The sequence below is a fragment of the Phalacrocorax carbo genome, chromosome 4, assembly GCF_963921805.1.
Source record: "Phalacrocorax carbo chromosome 4, bPhaCar2.1, whole genome shotgun sequence".
Taxonomy (NCBI): Eukaryota; Metazoa; Chordata; class Aves; order Suliformes; family Phalacrocoracidae; genus Phalacrocorax; species Phalacrocorax carbo.
Genome location: NC_087516.1, coordinates 29,457,025 through 29,473,186, shown reverse-complemented (window position 1 = coordinate 29,473,186; position 16,162 = coordinate 29,457,025). Strand labels below are relative to the sequence as shown.

The 16,162-nt window shown below is 39.8% G+C and overlaps 1 protein-coding gene across 1 annotated transcript; it reads right to left on the bottom strand.

The window, feature by feature from the left end:
* Positions 1–7,368: 7,368 nt before the first annotated feature.
* Positions 7,369–15,200, bottom strand: NIPAL1 (NIPA like domain containing 1). The gene is made up of 6 exons (XM_009502040.2): positions 15,143–15,200; positions 11,895–12,251; positions 10,722–10,778; positions 10,173–10,263; positions 8,244–8,404; positions 7,369–8,101 (listed from the first exon to the last, which is right to left on the bottom strand). The coding sequence occupies exons 1-6, from the start codon at positions 15,198–15,200 to the stop codon at positions 7,497–7,499; spliced, it is 1,329 nt and encodes a 442-aa protein (XP_009500335.2). The 3' UTR covers positions 7,369–7,496.
* Positions 15,201–16,162: the final 962 nt, after the last annotated feature.

The following is a 16,162-nucleotide window of genomic DNA, read 5'->3' as shown; positions in this document are numbered from 1 at the left end:
TAACCAAGCTTACTCACCTTATAGGCCTTTTTATTTATTTGTTTTGTCAGAGTTACACTAATTCCTGTAACAATATTATTAAATTATTTGGTACTTAATATGACTCATGCGCCAGGGAATACTGACTGGCAGCAGCAAAAATGATGGAAGAACCTCTTATAAAGCTCTAGCTAGGTCATGTTTAAAGGCAAGCCCTTTTGCTGCAAAGCATCCAGCACTGAAGAAACGGAGCAGTGCTTCAGGAGGGGCAGCAAGCTAACTACCAACTGCCGGCGCAGCGCTCACGCATGAGCCCGTACCCACTGCTGTGGATAAAGGCAGGCAAAAGAAGCAAAGGGAGCAGTCATCACTTAGCAGCTCCCAAGCCACCTCTGAGCAGCTGGAAAGACTGAGTATCCCTGAAGCATTTTAAACTTCCAGAACAGATCGGGGTGCCTTCTCTGCCAATTCTGTGTGAAAGGAGGAGAGTAGGGTTATCCTACCCAAACCTCTCCCTGAATTTTCCACTGTTGTCTCCCACTCCTCACCTGCTGCTGCCTACTCAAACAACCATGCTTGCCTTAGTCCTCCCTTTGCAAGTGCCCAGAATGGTTAATGGACAAGTTTAAAGCTGGAACCTGACAGTAGAACAAAGCGCTTTGAATTAGTCTAGCTCAGATTGATCCTGTGGTACCTGGCACAAATGATGTCTGTAACCCTACTTGTTATGTTACTATTCACTTTTAATTTTAAATTGTAATTTTGGTCAATACAAATATATTATAGAAGAAGCAGATGAAGTTAATAATTATTTAATATAGAATAGAGTAAGACCATTACAAATAAATAGATTTTTAAAATATGTGATTGCATGGAGAATTATTTATAGAAAAATACATCATATTTCATTTTATAGCACTTTGTAGACAAAATACTTAAAACCCACTAGCTAAAGAATGATTGAGTTCTGCAAACTTAATTTTTCCTTTCCAAATTTTAAAAATAACCACAACAATAAAATCAAATATATTGACCATCACAAGTTTTTAATTTCCAGAAGATGATGGCGTCTTTGGGTCACATGCATTCCTGGCATTAATCACTCACTTTACTGCAATAGTATTTTGATAGTTATCATCCCTTGGGAAAGGAAACTTAATCCTATTGTTTGAATGTTTGGGAGTACCCTCAAACACACTTTTAAGGCATTTCTGCTTCAAGTGAAGCATGATATCCCTATTTTATATAATCTGCTAAAAGAATTGCCATTAACTGATGTCAGTGTTTACTTTTATAATCAACTCATTTATGAGAATTCAGTTCCTTATCAGACGTATGACTAAATACAGATCTGTACAACAAAGTACCACACATTGAGCTCACCAAAACTTTATGCTCAGGCCAATGAGGGCCACAAAGCTTTTCAGTAGGTGATGTGCCACAAATGCGAAATTCAAACTGTGTCTGCAATATGAAAGTACGCAGGGACTTAGAATAATGTATGAGGCATCTTTTAAAATAGCTCTTGCAAAACTGGTTTTGCCAAATTTAACTGCAAGTTAATATGTAATACAGTATATTACCATGCAACAAAAAGCTCCGGTAAGTTTATGTACTCAAAGCTCCCTGCTCATGCTTGTTTCACTGAGTTGTCCCATGGTGACTATGCATCCATCCTTGAAACATGTTGGTCTAATACACAGAGCAAATAATGCCTGCCTACCAAGCCTACAACTTCTCAATATAATCTTTCTGTAGGCTGCTTTGGGAAAATTATGAGTAGGCTGTTACTAACACACTGATGCAGATAAATTTAACAGCGGCTATCATCTGGTGACAGTAAATAAATGAAAAAGCGCTAGAACTTGCTTCAGAGCCAGTGAAACCAGTGCTTAATTAGCAACAGGAAAGGTCTACAGGACAAAGGTCAGGTATCTATAGTGTGTTTACTTACCAGAACAGCTACACCCACAAATAAAGATTAAGTAGGCCACCTTACTCCTCATGGTGACTCTGATCTTAGCTCTAACTCTAACCATATTCAAACAGGCAAGAATGAAAGTACTTACAAGTGAACAGTGACTGCCACCCACGTCACTGAACAAAGAGGCATATGTGGGCAAACAGATGTCTGTTAGCTGGTGTTTTTAAAACCTTTGTGTGATAAGAGACCTGGAAGAGCGCTAAAGGTTAGAAGGGGAGTCTATACCACCCTCATACAGCAAATGTCTAGTCAAAGGCTATATGAGTGCTGAGCATTTCTAAAAAGACGGTTGATGTTTCCCGACCAAACATCAGAAAATTTGCAGTAAGTCAGTATTATGGGAAAAAAGGCAGAATTCCCAGCCCCTGTGGGCCAGCTGCTTAGGATATATCTCTTTTCTGTAATAAAGCTGCACTGTTGACAAACTGGAATATATTTTCAGAAAATTAAATTACTTCCCTTATCAAGCGCATTCCTGATGAGCAATGGAGATCAATTACTTGTGTGTATGCATCTGGTCATGTATATCTCCAGTAGTATTTGGTTTTCAGACCAACTTTTTTTAATCCCCTCCACAAAGTGTCATGAACAGGGCAGCCTTGCAGACACACGAACACGCATCACCAGGCGCCACTCCTCCCTCATGCACCACCAGCCTGGCTCCCACTCAGCCTCCCTGTCCTGTTCTGAACCATGGTGCCACTTTAAAACATACAAGAAAGGAGTCAGCTATGGAAAATCCACTCTGCTAAAAGCATATTTTCTAACACACTTGTCAGTTTCGCTTTGCTGGAATTGAAACAGTAAGAGAAAGGTGTTTGCTAGGAGTATATAATTCCCCATATAGTTCCAGGATGCAACCGTGATAAGTAAAGTGGTTGAAGCTTTGTATCAGTACTCTTTGGGATGAAAATTTTTTATAGCATGGCTTGTTTTAAGTGTGGCTGGGAAGGCAGGTAAAGGAAGATGGTAGAACAGGTTTCTGTAGAAACTAATAACCTATGTACTTACTTCCAAATTCCCTGCAGATTATTTCACCTATCCAAGTCTTCTTGACCTACCTACATTTAACCAGCACAGCTATGTAATGAATTTAATTGCCCATTAATTTGTCCTGAGGTACGGCAGTAATGAGTAGATGCCAAAAATTGTTTTGCATCAGCATTTAAAACCCATAATTTGGTTAGCAATGTATTGCCTCTGAAGATTTCTTTGTTCTAGCTCTTAACCATTCCCCCTGCTTTCCAAAACACTTCAAATTACTTTAGGTAATATCCTTCATTTCACTGCCTGGAAAACCTGACAACTCACTGATATACTCTCCATTGACACTGGCCATGAGAAAGAGATCCCTAATACATCAGCTTTGGGTTTTCTTCCCTAGTTTAGAAGGGAAGGCATTTTTCACTTGCCTATTATTTTTGCCCTTCAAAATCCCTGTCATTTGACTACTAATCATTAGCATTAAATGTTCCTTGCTGACGCTTTTTACAGAACACCAGGGTAAAAACAACACATCTAGACAAATTGGGTAATTCTGTAAGAAAAGCTAAAACCTCTTGATCTCCCCACCCTCTTCCCTCAAGTTCCATCATAACATTACAGACTTTCTAGCTCAAGGGCAATATATAGTATTTTCACACTTGGCTTTTCTAGGGGAGTAGAAAATTTTCTTTCCTATCAGAATCCTAAATCTTCTAAAAGAAGGTCATGATCAGGTCAGATGGACATGAACGGCAATGACGTCAGCCAGGCCTTCTTCATCTAGAATCCACTTATGTGTGCATCGGACCAGCTGTTAAAACCAAGATTTTTTGCTTTGGAGGTATCAGCTAGCATTTAAATGCTTACCAGAAATATGAATTACACTCCTTTTTATCCCTTGTTTAAAAAACACAGACCACTTACTATGTAATCCAGGAATAATTTATTACAAGAGAAATACTAGTATAATTTCACTAAAAATTAAATTTAAATTATTCCAAATTCATAACTAAATATAAAGATTTTCAAAAATAACATCTCTTATAGTAAATGGTTTTTTTACAATAAGATAATAAATAATTTACTTCTCGACATGACAGAATTCCTGAACACCATGAAAATAAACACTACCTTTGGTTTTCTGACATTGTAAGAGAAAAACTATTATTTTCCTAGTAGATGTTATTAACATATAAAAGCAGATACGTAGGTCCTGTAGAAAATACCAAAATTTTGCTTGATACAAGGTAATTGACTACCAGGAATTGGTACAAAAAGAGCCCAGACTTGGTATAAAAAAGTCTAGACCCTTCTCAAAGAAAGTATTATTACGTATCTTTAAAAAATGACAACATGCATCCATTCAGGAATTGGACTGGTTGCTTTTTTTGTACAAATAACCCATTTGGACACACCACAGTGATGACTGTATAAGCAAATAGAAGGGCCACCTCCTCTGCAAAAGGATCACTTTTTCTCTTTTTAGGGTCAAACAATATTTTCTTCAGTTATTCTTTAAATTGTATGAGCATTTCATAGTCAAAAACAATGCAAGTTTTTGTTAAAAGGCAAACTGCAAAGAAGATTCCATCTTTAGTCTCTATTATTTGTATTATCTGTTTTTAACTATAGTAGCTTTTGTAGCCGAAGTATTCTCTACATTACCTAAGAGGTAACAAAACTCCATTTATATATTTTCTTCTCTGAAGCTTTTTTAACACATGCATTTTAACAGCAAAGAATTTCTTCAAGTCTTATCACTTGGAAAGCTGAAAAAGATTCTAAAGCTCTACATATTGTCATTATATCTTCAACAGAAGTACATTTTTTGTGGAAATGTCTCTTATGCTGGGGTAACATTGCTGCCACCTCCTGCACTATTGAATGTACTTCTCATATTAGGTAATCAAGGGTGATAACCTGAATACCCATTGCCTAATGACATCTTCTAGGCTTCTCTTCACCTCGGCAAGATTACCTGCAATCTTTTACGAAGTACTGGTAGCCGAAGAACTGGACGTCTTTTCAGCATCACGTTTTTCAGATATGCTCTTCATTGTAAAAATGAGGGTTTAGAAATAAGGTGCAGGTGATTGATACAATTTCTACCTCTTCCTGCAGGTATGTCAACTACAAAACTATCTAAGTGAAGGAAAAAAAAAACCGACCTTGTAATTTAGAAATAACTTTAAGCTAGTATCCCTAGTGTTACTTTCTAGTTTTTTGATAGCTTCTAAAGCATCATTAAACATCATTAGCAAGGGAGATGTTTCATGAAGGTCTTCCAAAAAAGAAGTACTTAAACTTTGCACAATACAAAGGTATGAAATATCAGTAGCAACACTTGTTCTTACAGCTACATTATGAGCTTTCTTTCATGGAAAATTCGCTATCTATCCAAAGCGTCCACTTTTACGACACTTTTTGCACATTAGAGAATATACAGCCTGCTTCATGAGGAGGTTCTGCTTGGCGTCATAATCTCAGCTGATTAAAATAAATTTTCAATTGCTGAAATGCTAGCATCTGCTCACAAAGGTTCTGGACTCACACTTGAAAACACGGGCATTGGAAATACTACCTTTCTGATGAGCTCGTCATGACCCACACATCTGATTGCTGAAGCTACTTTCTTGCTCACAAAGTGGCAACAAAGAGTATTGTAATAAGTAAACCATGGACTGTGCAAGCTGGTTTTGTGAGATAAAGATCCGTGACCACAGCTGAGGAGCATACGGTGGTACAGATACTAATCTTCAAGGCCTACAGTAGATTAATAGATAAAACAGCTAATAGAAGTGAATACTCATATTTAGAAAAGATGAAAAGGCCAAACTAAAACAAAAAATGTTTTGATGTTTCTCACTCCTTGTTTACAGCCCTTCCTTCATCTAGTAGTTTTAGAAATAGCGCATGGATTGGAAAATGGATTTTGCTTTTATAATGGAATATAAAATAACTGGACTGTTTTGCTATTAAGAAACTATGATACCTTTCCACAAAACAAGAAAAAATTTTGAAAAGCTTAAATGGGTTTCGATGGCAATACTAAGAAGAAGTATGGAAATAAGCCTCTTCTTAAGCCTCAAAGTAGTATAAAACAGAGTGGAAGTGCTTAAATGCACATTCTGTTTTTCTTCTGCCTTTGAATAATTTATTCTTTTATCTCAATGTAATTTTTTTAAGCCAATAGCAACTGTGTTCAGGCTTCTAATGAATTTGCTTTTTCTCAAAATATAACTTGGTCATAGTTTTGAAATTAAAAGGTACATGTACATCCAGGGATCTGCAATCCGTTCAGGACTCCTAAGGTAGAAGAGCTAAGACTTTGCTGTTAAAAATGGATTTTTGAAGGAGAATGGTTACCAGGAATCATATTTCATAAGTTTTTTGGTGACTTCTATTTGAGATTCATTGGTAGGTGTTGTGGGTTAGCCCCAGTCAGCATCTTAAGCACCACACAACCCATCGCTCACTCCCCTCACCCCAGTGGGCTGGGGGAGAGAATCGGAAGAGCAAAAGCAAGAAAACACGTGGGTTGAGATAAGAACAGTGTAATAATTAAAATAAAATAGTAGTAGTAGTAAGTAGTAGTAATAGTATAAATAGCAATAATAATACAATAAAAAGGGAGGGGCGGCGGAAGAGGAAACCCGGAGGGGGGGAAACCCAAACAAACAAGTGCTGCAGCCACTCACCACGCACTGACCGGCACCACCAGTCCCCGAGCTGTGATTGTTGCTTCCCCCAGCCAACTCCCCCCACTTAATATACTGGACATGACATCATACAATATGGAATATCCCTTTGGCCAGTTTGGATCAGCTGTCCTGGCTGTGCCCCCTCCCCTCTCAGCTTCTTGTGCTCCCGGCAGAGCATGGGAGGCTGGAAGAGTCCTTGACTAGTGTAAGCACCGCTTAGCAACAACTAAAACTTCAGTGTGTTATCAATGTTGTTCTCATCCTAAATCCAAAACACAGCACTGTACCAGCTACTAGGAAGAAAATTATCTCAGTGAAAACCATGACCGTATGTCATCAAAAATTAAAAGAACTTGCAAAAAAATTTATATTAAAACCTAAAAGGGTTAAACAGTATTTTCTTCATAGCTCCAATGAATCTACAAGTTTGCTTGGCAACAAATTATAAAAATATAAAGAAAGCCTGAAATATTAGGGCCATCACTAAGATAATAGCAGAGTGTTTGTCACTTCAGCAAGGATTATCTTTTATCATGATGGGAAAATTGCACTTTGTAAACATAGCTTACAAAGACCATTCTTTTCTGCTAAAATTCTCTTTAAGAAGAGATGCTGCATAAAAAAAGGACAAGGTTATTCATCGCCTTACATAAAATCACGACCAGGTTTCTGTCATGTTAATTATTGATCCTTTTCAATCATTACTACTAACAGCTGGCACAGAGGAGTGGCCCACATTTAACTGGCCTTAGTCTTCCAGAGGATTGCAGAAAAGAGCATTCTTGTAGACACAGGTGGGATGAGCCTGCAATTCATGATACTTCAATGATGAACACTGCTTGACAGTTTCATTGACTGAATAAAACGTTGTCTTCCTCATATATCAAAGTCGGGTCTTCCATGCTCTCCAGTAAAGTGTGACAGGTTTCGTATTCACGGTGTGGCGATGATGGCTCTTTGGCAACAGAAGACATCAATTGACTCCAGGTAATATTAGTATTTTTGAAAGTGTGCAATAGAAAAATGCCTATAATGATACTGCAGAATCCACTCAGGGTTCCAATGATATCGCCCAGGTCCATACTACTCCACTCCTTGAACAGGATTATGGAGCATGTCACAACCGTTGTGGTGAAGCACACGTAATAAATAGGTGTCACTAGAGATGTACTGAACACATCCAATGCTTTGTTGAGATAGTTGATCTGAGTGCTGACCGAGAGCACCAAGATGCCCACCAAAACGTAAACCAATGGATGGCGATAAACTGGCTTCCACTCCAGCATTTGTTTAATGGCAATGCCCAGGCCTTTCACAGATGAGACAGAGAAGGCACCAATGAGTGAACAAATTAAAATGTAGATCAGTATATTCTTCTGACCTCTCCTTGGAGCCACGATAAAAATCAGCACGAGGGCAACAACTGTTAGGAGAACAGCAAACGTAACAAATGCTGTAAGAAAGAGAATGGGAAGACGAGTAATGCGCATGAAAGAAAATACCAGACTACGTCCAAGTGCATGCTAAAAGTTATTCAGTGTCCTGAACACTTCTTTATGAACTGTAGCACAAGTTCATTGCAATTGCATACAGACCTGGATCTTGCAGCTTTCTTTCCATCTCATCTAGTGAGGTGACCTCCTCCTCCTCAGGGGCGTGAATAACCATGACTGTTGACCCCAAAATACTCAGCACACAGCCCAGTTTTCCATGAATATTCAGCTTCTCATTTAAAAAATAGGACGACAATATAGCGCTGTTTGGCAAAATATAAATAAAAGGTTCAGCTCCACCAGCCATGCAAGACACTAAAAATCTTTCTGTGTAACATGATAATAATTCAAAACCTCTTTTGACTTTGGATATACGGGAAACCAGCCTGAAATGATCAAATTTTAAGAAGTTTTACAGGAAGGTTGGTCAGGACCAAGAAGGTCAGGTCAGGTTTTAGGCGGATTAGCAACCCTGATCCCTCCCCTCCAGGTTAGAAAGGACCTTCTCATTCCTGATTGCCTGAGTCAGGGGTACGCACTCTCACACACCTGTAGTGACCACACGAGCTGTTATTTTCTTCCAAAAATGGTTTAAAGCACTTTATTTGCCAGTAGAACCAATGCACACAAGTTTTGGAAACTGTTCCTCCTCATCGCTCCCCAGGCTCTCCCACCCAGGCAAAGTTTCTGCCTGGCTTGCCAGGACTCCCCCCCAAAACACAGAGAAGGCACATCTCCTCCTTCAAAGAGGACTGACCCTAGGCTCTCCAAGGGGTTGAAGATTTAACCTAAGGATAATAACATGGCCCAAATGAGGCTTCTCACAGGGCACACGATTAGCCAGCTAGAGCACAACCTTAGGCACAGACACAGGCTTAACAGTGTGTGGACATGCTCACAAATATTTTTTCAACCCACTGATTAAATCTCAGCTATTTTTTTCACACAAGGGTAATGAGCTCACTGACATGAAGTTCTCATGACCTCTGTGTTTCATGAGAATTGGAAAGAGTGCTATCAGCATCAAAGGAGACAGTGTTAAAACTCAGGCTGTTTTGAGAAGCAGCAGCCAGGCAGCCAGTTAGTTGGCATCTACCGACACACTGATCCCAACACATCTGTAGGTGACAGAGTTACACTGGTTTTGCTATGACAGAACAACTGCATTTTTAGCAGTTAGATTATGCAAGGACCTTTTTTTAAAACAAGCGAACAAACATGACCCAGGTTGGTTTTAAACCCAATGTTTCATATACTATACTCGGGTCTTAAGAGTGTTACATTTAAAATACAAAAATTCCATTTTGCTAATAAATTATTTCCCAGAAAGTTTGTTGTAAGCATAATCCATGTCTTCCTCCTTCTGCAACAGCCGTATTAATGTATGTGCTTAAGTACTTGGAAATTATTTGTTTCTTCATACATAGGAAATAATGAGTGTTTGAAGGACATTCGTACTTCAGAACTTCAGATTTTAACCACGGCTATTAAAAAAGCTAAAATTGTCTTTGCCTTCTTTACAGAAGGATTTGGAAAAGACCAAACAAACCCAAAATTCTTACTAAGTGTGTCTTAATATGAAATGATGCTCCTATAAAAAATAAATGTTTTTGAAAACATTTTAATGGAGGAATACTGTGGGGTTTTTTAAAGTTTTGTCACCACTGAAGAACACGATAAGACTTTAAGAAAGCTTCAGTTCTCTAGGAAAAGATAAATTACAGCCTTCTACCACTGTGCATCAGCAGTATACCTGGTATACGCTGATAAGAAATATTTTATAACATAGGCAGAAAGCTGTTGGGAAAGCATATACTAGTCTTCGTAACAAGACTTCTCATTCCCTCTACCCAGAAAATTCAGGTCTAAATAAGGAAGGGGTCTCTCCACCACAGAACAAAAAGCATTTTTTTTTGTCCAGTATTGCTTTTAGTTTTCTTATTAAAATCTCTACTTTCAGCCAAAGACAGTATTTTTCCCTCACACAGCGAATGGTTCATTTGTTAAGGTTTGCTTCCAGTTTGTACTAACCTTATGAGAACACTCAGTGCACCCAAGGGGGTAACTAAGGTTGCAGGTGCAAAGCCATAGGCAGCAAAGTTTGCAGCTTCTCCTAATCCCACTGCAGAAGAAAGAACACTTGGATCAGGTTGAAGGAGGGGGGGTAAAAGGCACACTATTATAAATACTTCGTATGACAGCAAAAATAAACCAAAATCTTTTTTCTACATTACATATGCAAATTTTCCTTTTAAAATTACCTGACTTCCTCTGGACATAATAAAGGCTAAAGAAAGTTAAATACTTTCCCCCTAAGTACTCCTAGAAGCTGGACAGATTCAATCCATTGCTTTTGACTAGATCTTACAGAAAAGGTTGTTTTTCTGCAAAGAGCTCCAAAGAGCAAACACAGTATTTGAGAGATGGGATATGAGAATGCCTTCTGTCGTAAAGGTGATTGCAAAAACATTTTTTGGGGGGGAGCGGGGGGGGGAGTTAAAAATCAGAGAATAAATCTATTTAAAACAATCTGCTTTATGTAGCATTTACATATAGGTTGAGAGGAAAGAGGTGACTTACTTGATAGCAATCCAGCCCACCAAAGCCATTCCTTCAAATAAGAATACCCACCCTGTCCTGAAAGCAGAAAAAATAATTTCATCTTAGAAGAAAGAGACCATCTTATCACAATAAACAGAACTACAGCTTTGCATTTGCATCTAGTCCTACAAAGTACTGAAAGAGCATGGTATCTGGCTGTGACATGAAGAATATTTTGTTTGATTTTGAATGACATTTTTTATTAATTGATCTACTGCTTTTTGACTTGGACTTGTGAAAAATGGTATTTGACTAAACACACATGGAGGGAAAGTTCCAAGCAAAAGCAAAATGTCCCTGAAGATTGTTGCTGAGCTTAAGAAATGCTTCAGTGTGCTTTTCTAGGTCAGATCCAACGTATTCATACACAGGCAGCTGCATTTTGACTCTCCTTATAACTTAAATTGAGAGAAATTGGAAAGAAACATATCACTGCATGCTTTTTTTTTTTTTTTTTTATATAAAACACAAGTATGTTGAACATTAAATGTTCTCTCTTTTTTTTTTTTCCCAAATAACTAAATTGTCTGGAAGAGTATAATGCAATAACCACAACAAACAAAAGAAAACTTGCTGATGCTATATATTCAAATCCATGCAAAGGGAATTATGAGATTAGTCCAATGGGTTTTTTAAAAGCTCTCCATATTTCTCTAGCTCTTCGTATGTTGACTTTGATAGAAGAATAGTTATACGAACTGTAGAAACTTTTGTAGTAAGTATTGCACTTCCTTTTTTTGAAAGGGAACAAAATCTAGTTACCATCTTAAGTCTTAAGTCCATCTTAAGTCCATCTCAAATGAGGGGGGAAAAAGATGGGAAAAAGAGAGAGAAAGGCATTTTGAAGGGTAAGACAAAGGGAGAACATTATTTGGTATCTAACTGCTGTCAAGGAGGAACTGTCACCAGCTCACCGTAGTTAATACCCACTGCTGCCCCCATAGCCCTAAGAATTCTGAAATCTCAGTCCCTGTAATCACATCATATTTCCACCCCTAGCCAGGACAGGACTTCTGCTCACTGTTGAAGTATGAAGGTTTTCCAGCTACGACGGTTTGAAACATGTGACCTGCTACTCAAACCTTGATTTTGCTGAGTTATAACAGAGGCGTTTGTGTCTCCAGCAGGAGCAAGGCGGGCACCACCACTTACCAGCTCGGGGGACTCCTTTGTCTGCCAGTTTCAAAAGCCCTTTCTTCTTCAGTATGAAACTAGAACCAATAAATATACTGGAACCTATAGCCAAAGCCAAGCCAATGTAGAGGCGATATTTGCTTCCAGCAGGCGTGGAAATGCTCTGGTTCGTTTCATTCAGAGTCCTGTCCATAGAGGCGAGGAGAGAAGAGCGGGATTCAGACACGTTGATGATCTGGCACCATGCCTGGCAGGAGTCATGACAAGCAAAAGAGAGCACAGCACCTGGGAGGAGAAAAAGGAGGACAAGTGATTCATGAACGAGGCACAGCTCTGAAGGAGCCCCATCCTTGCTGTGCTCACTCCTTTCCACACCTTCCCAGCGCACTCATCATTTCTGACTGTGCAAATAACTCACAAAATCCACATAACATACACAATGCTGCCCTAGGTCATTACCTGCCCCTGTAATTCACAGGTCCATCTCTTATATATATTTTTGCACTACATTGGCCCAGTCAAGCGATTAGGGCAATACCAGGGAATGCAGCAATAAAATATTACCTTCAATGTAAAATTCAACTTGAAATCATACAAGTTAACCTGAAACCACAAGAAGAAAGAGTTCTTTTGCATTACACAGAGACCACATCCCCAAAACACGAACATATAACCAAATCCACGATTGCAGACTTAGCCTGCTAGAGTAAGCACGCTATTATTCTAGACTTCTGTTTTTACATTTGTAGCTGAGATTTGGAAATGATCACCAAAAAAGAGAAGGAAAAAAAATAGGGAGCAAACCTTTGCTACGTATGGGTACCAATACATTTTATTAATATTGTTCAGCAACACTGTGTAAGCCAGATCTTCTTTAACCAGTCATGAAATTTTGAGATGGAGGCCTCATTACAAGTCACGGCAATTTTCATCTAACCTCAACAACCCCTATCTGGAGGAAGACCACAGCCTGCAAGGGACAGTCCCCCTGGCTATCCCTGCAACACAGCTGCAGAGCCAGGTGATGCTAAGACTGTGGCTTCACACTCTCTGCCAGCCAAGCCTTATCAGCATCACTATGATGACAGCCTGTGGGAACAACACCATTGCCATCAGCCTAGAGGTATTTTTTAAAGGAAGAGGTATTGCATTTCCAAGAACAATAGGAGTTGTTATTTTGCATGGGGAAGCAGGGGTCAGGCAGCAATGCTGCAACAGGGCTTACAGTAGTCCAGGCAGATGTTTCACTGTTTCTCATGGCAGACTGCAGCATGCAAACAGCATGGATCAGAGAACCCAGGCTGGAAGAGCTTTTAAGGACAGCCTTTTTGGAAAGAAAGGTTTTATTGCAAAGACACATTAAAATACCAAACAGCAGATGCAGATGTACAAAAGCTCAGTCCATGGTGATTCATATAAAATATTGGATGCAACAAATAATTTTGCTTTCCGTGTTTCCCCTGTAATTATAATAACACACGAAGGATTCATCCTGCTGAGTGGCACCAGCAGTAATACACTCACTTTTGTCTTTTTTTTCAACGGAGAACACTTGGAGGCTTGGTAGAAAAGGATGTGCCTCTGTGTCTGTTTATACCTAAGCTGTGGAAATATTAATGTTCTGTCTAAAGTACTTCACTGCACCATTAACAATAAGCAGTCTTGGATAATTCACCTAATACTGTTTAGGAAGAAATATTTAAAATATCAAAAGTATTAAAAACAGTGTGAAATTTGACAGTGTGTATTCATTTGCTGATACTAACACTGGGAGATACTGCCCTTTACAACTAAGGAGCTGAGAATGAATACCTGCTCCCAGCTGCCCTGTGCCATACCGTACAACAAACACACCACAGTACATTGTCATTTGACTTTTGGGCTGTGCAATCACATTTCCTTGTTTGCCAAGAGAGTTTCTAGATAACAGACTTCATAAAAATGGTCCCACAAGATGGGTATGTCCATATTCTACAGCCGAAGATTAAAATCTTAAAGAATTTACAGTTACATGAAACAACTTTTGCACAGTGTGTAGGACAGATAGCATTCTTCTATCTTACCATTACTAGAAGTTGGAGCTGGATAATGTAAAAGAAATGGGATTTGCATCTGTATCTGAAAGTATTTTAAAATCCTAAAGCATTAGCATAGTCTTAGAAGAAGAAAATTTTGCCTATATTTAAGTTTTGACATAATTATTAAATTACAAAAGAAAATTACAGGGCACAAATGTTTCTCCTAGATAGCACACATCAGGGCACGGCAAAAAAGCAAAAAGGTCACCAGTAAAGGAAATCCCTTAGCTCTCAATATCTTATAATGATGCTAAGTGGCCTGGCAATGGTTGTACCACTGCCACTCAGCTACTACAGGCTTCATGTGAGAATCGGCAACAGTTCTTGCCTTTAATTAAAAGAAAGCATCAAGACAAAAACTTTTGCTAAGTATGGTCTTTTAGCTACATACAGTGGTAAAGGCAGCTTTCTATCAGTGTGCTGGGTTTCTACACTGAAGAAAATTAACACTCTTCTCCCTCTTTTTGAGAACAGAATCACAGAATCACAGGATGGTAGGGGTTGGAAGGGACCTCTGGAGATCATCTCGTCCAGCCCCCCTGCTTGAGCAGGCACACCTAGAGCAGGGGGCACAGGAACGCGTCCAGGTGGGTTTTGAATGTCTCCAGGGAAGGAGACTCCACACCCTCCCTGGGCAGCCTGTGCCACTGCTCTGGCACCCTCACAGGAAAGAAGCTTTTTCTCATACTGAGGTGGAGCTTCCTGTGTTCCAACTTGTGCCCATTGCCCCTTGGCCTGTCGTTGGGCACTAATGAAAAGAGCCTAGTCCCATCATCCTGACACCCACACTTTAGATATTTATAGGTATGGATGAACTCCCCCCTCAGTCTTCTCTTGTTCAGGGTAAACAAACCCAAGCCTCTCAGCCTTTCCTCATAAGGGAGATGTTCAAGTCCTGATCATCTTCGTAGCTCTCCGCTGGACTTGCTCAAGGAGTTCCACATCCTTCTTAAACCAGGGGGCCCAAAACCGGACACGGTGTGTTTTTATTTAGCTGGAGATGAATGGCAGGCTTATTCCCTTCCATATGACACTACTACTACTTTTTCTACTGATTCTTAAGTTTTCCATTCCCCAACAGATTTTATGACATCGAATAATGAAAATTTAGTCATGCCATCTGTAGTAAGTCACTCAGTGGCTGCCACAGGATGCTTCTCTCCTTTCTGAAATACAATCTTTGCTCACATTTACGAAGAGACATTGAATTTTTCGCCTGTGCCATCTGCCAGTTGAGAAGAGTCATTTTGAATGGTTGTGATCTCTGTCTATTGTGCTGAGAAGCTTTTCCTGGTTTTAAAAAATGCGTCATTTGTTCCACTTGCATGTAAGTGGTATATGACTCCGCTGATCAAAGAACCACCTGTAAGATGGGAAGAGGAGGCTGATCCAGGAATTACTATTACTCTATTCCCCACTGTGACCAGTCTAAAGATTACCTGGAAGGACTGAGGAAGGTGACAAATCTCTGAGGCTGCCTGGCTTGCTCAGCACCCAGTTTCTGTAGCTAAGCTAGTTTCACCTCCCACTTCCAAACATCAACAAACATGACCCTGCCAGCAGAACCCCTCCTTGCAGAAATAAACTCTCTGAGCTCTGACTCGAGGCTGACAGCAACAGGAAACCACCTTAAGTTCAGTTTAGTTCAGAAGTTACTCTTGTAACTCCGAAAGCATTTCTCCGATTCAGCTATATCTGAAAGTGTTTTCTCAAACACCTAAATATTCTCTCCGTCAGGCAGATGAGCCAGCCCAGTACTACGAACTCCTTGTAGCAATTTTAACTTGCAGTCCTGCAAAAGCCTGGGACTAACACACCCTGTGGTTCGCTAGCGACAGCCAGCTTAGCTTTTATCCTGCTACTGAAGATACTGGTCCTACTAATCTGGAATACTACTTGATTTGATTAGACATATAATTTGACCATTCTTATTTTGCTCACGAGTCAACTCACACCTGTCAGGGACATGAAATGCCTTTCTTGGTCACCCGGGAAATACCAAGCCCACTTTCGCCCAGGCCTGGCTACTGGGGCTAAAAGTCAACGTACTGAGGAAGGATTCGGTCCCCGGCACACCCCATTCCCAAAAATGCACAAAAGATGCGGAAAAGAGGGTTCAGACACGAGCCAGCCACGGGAGAAGAAGCGCCGGTGCCTCGCCGCCGCCGGCAGCGCCACGCTCCTCGCAAAACAACTGCGCGACGTCAC

Coding starts and splice junctions, on each gene's coding strand:
- NIPAL1 (XM_009502040.2), bottom strand. CDS start 15,200: ATGACTCTTCTCAACTGGCAGATGGCACAGGCGAAAAATTCAATGTCT. Junction 12,252..15,142: donor TTCAATGTCTCTTCGTAAAT/GTGAGCAAAGAT, acceptor TGCGCTGGGAAG/GTGTGGAAAGGAGTGAGCAC. Junction 10,264..10,721: donor GTGGGCTGGATTGCTATCAA/GTAAGTCACCTC, acceptor TTTCTTCTGCAG/TGGGATTAGGAGAAGCTGCA.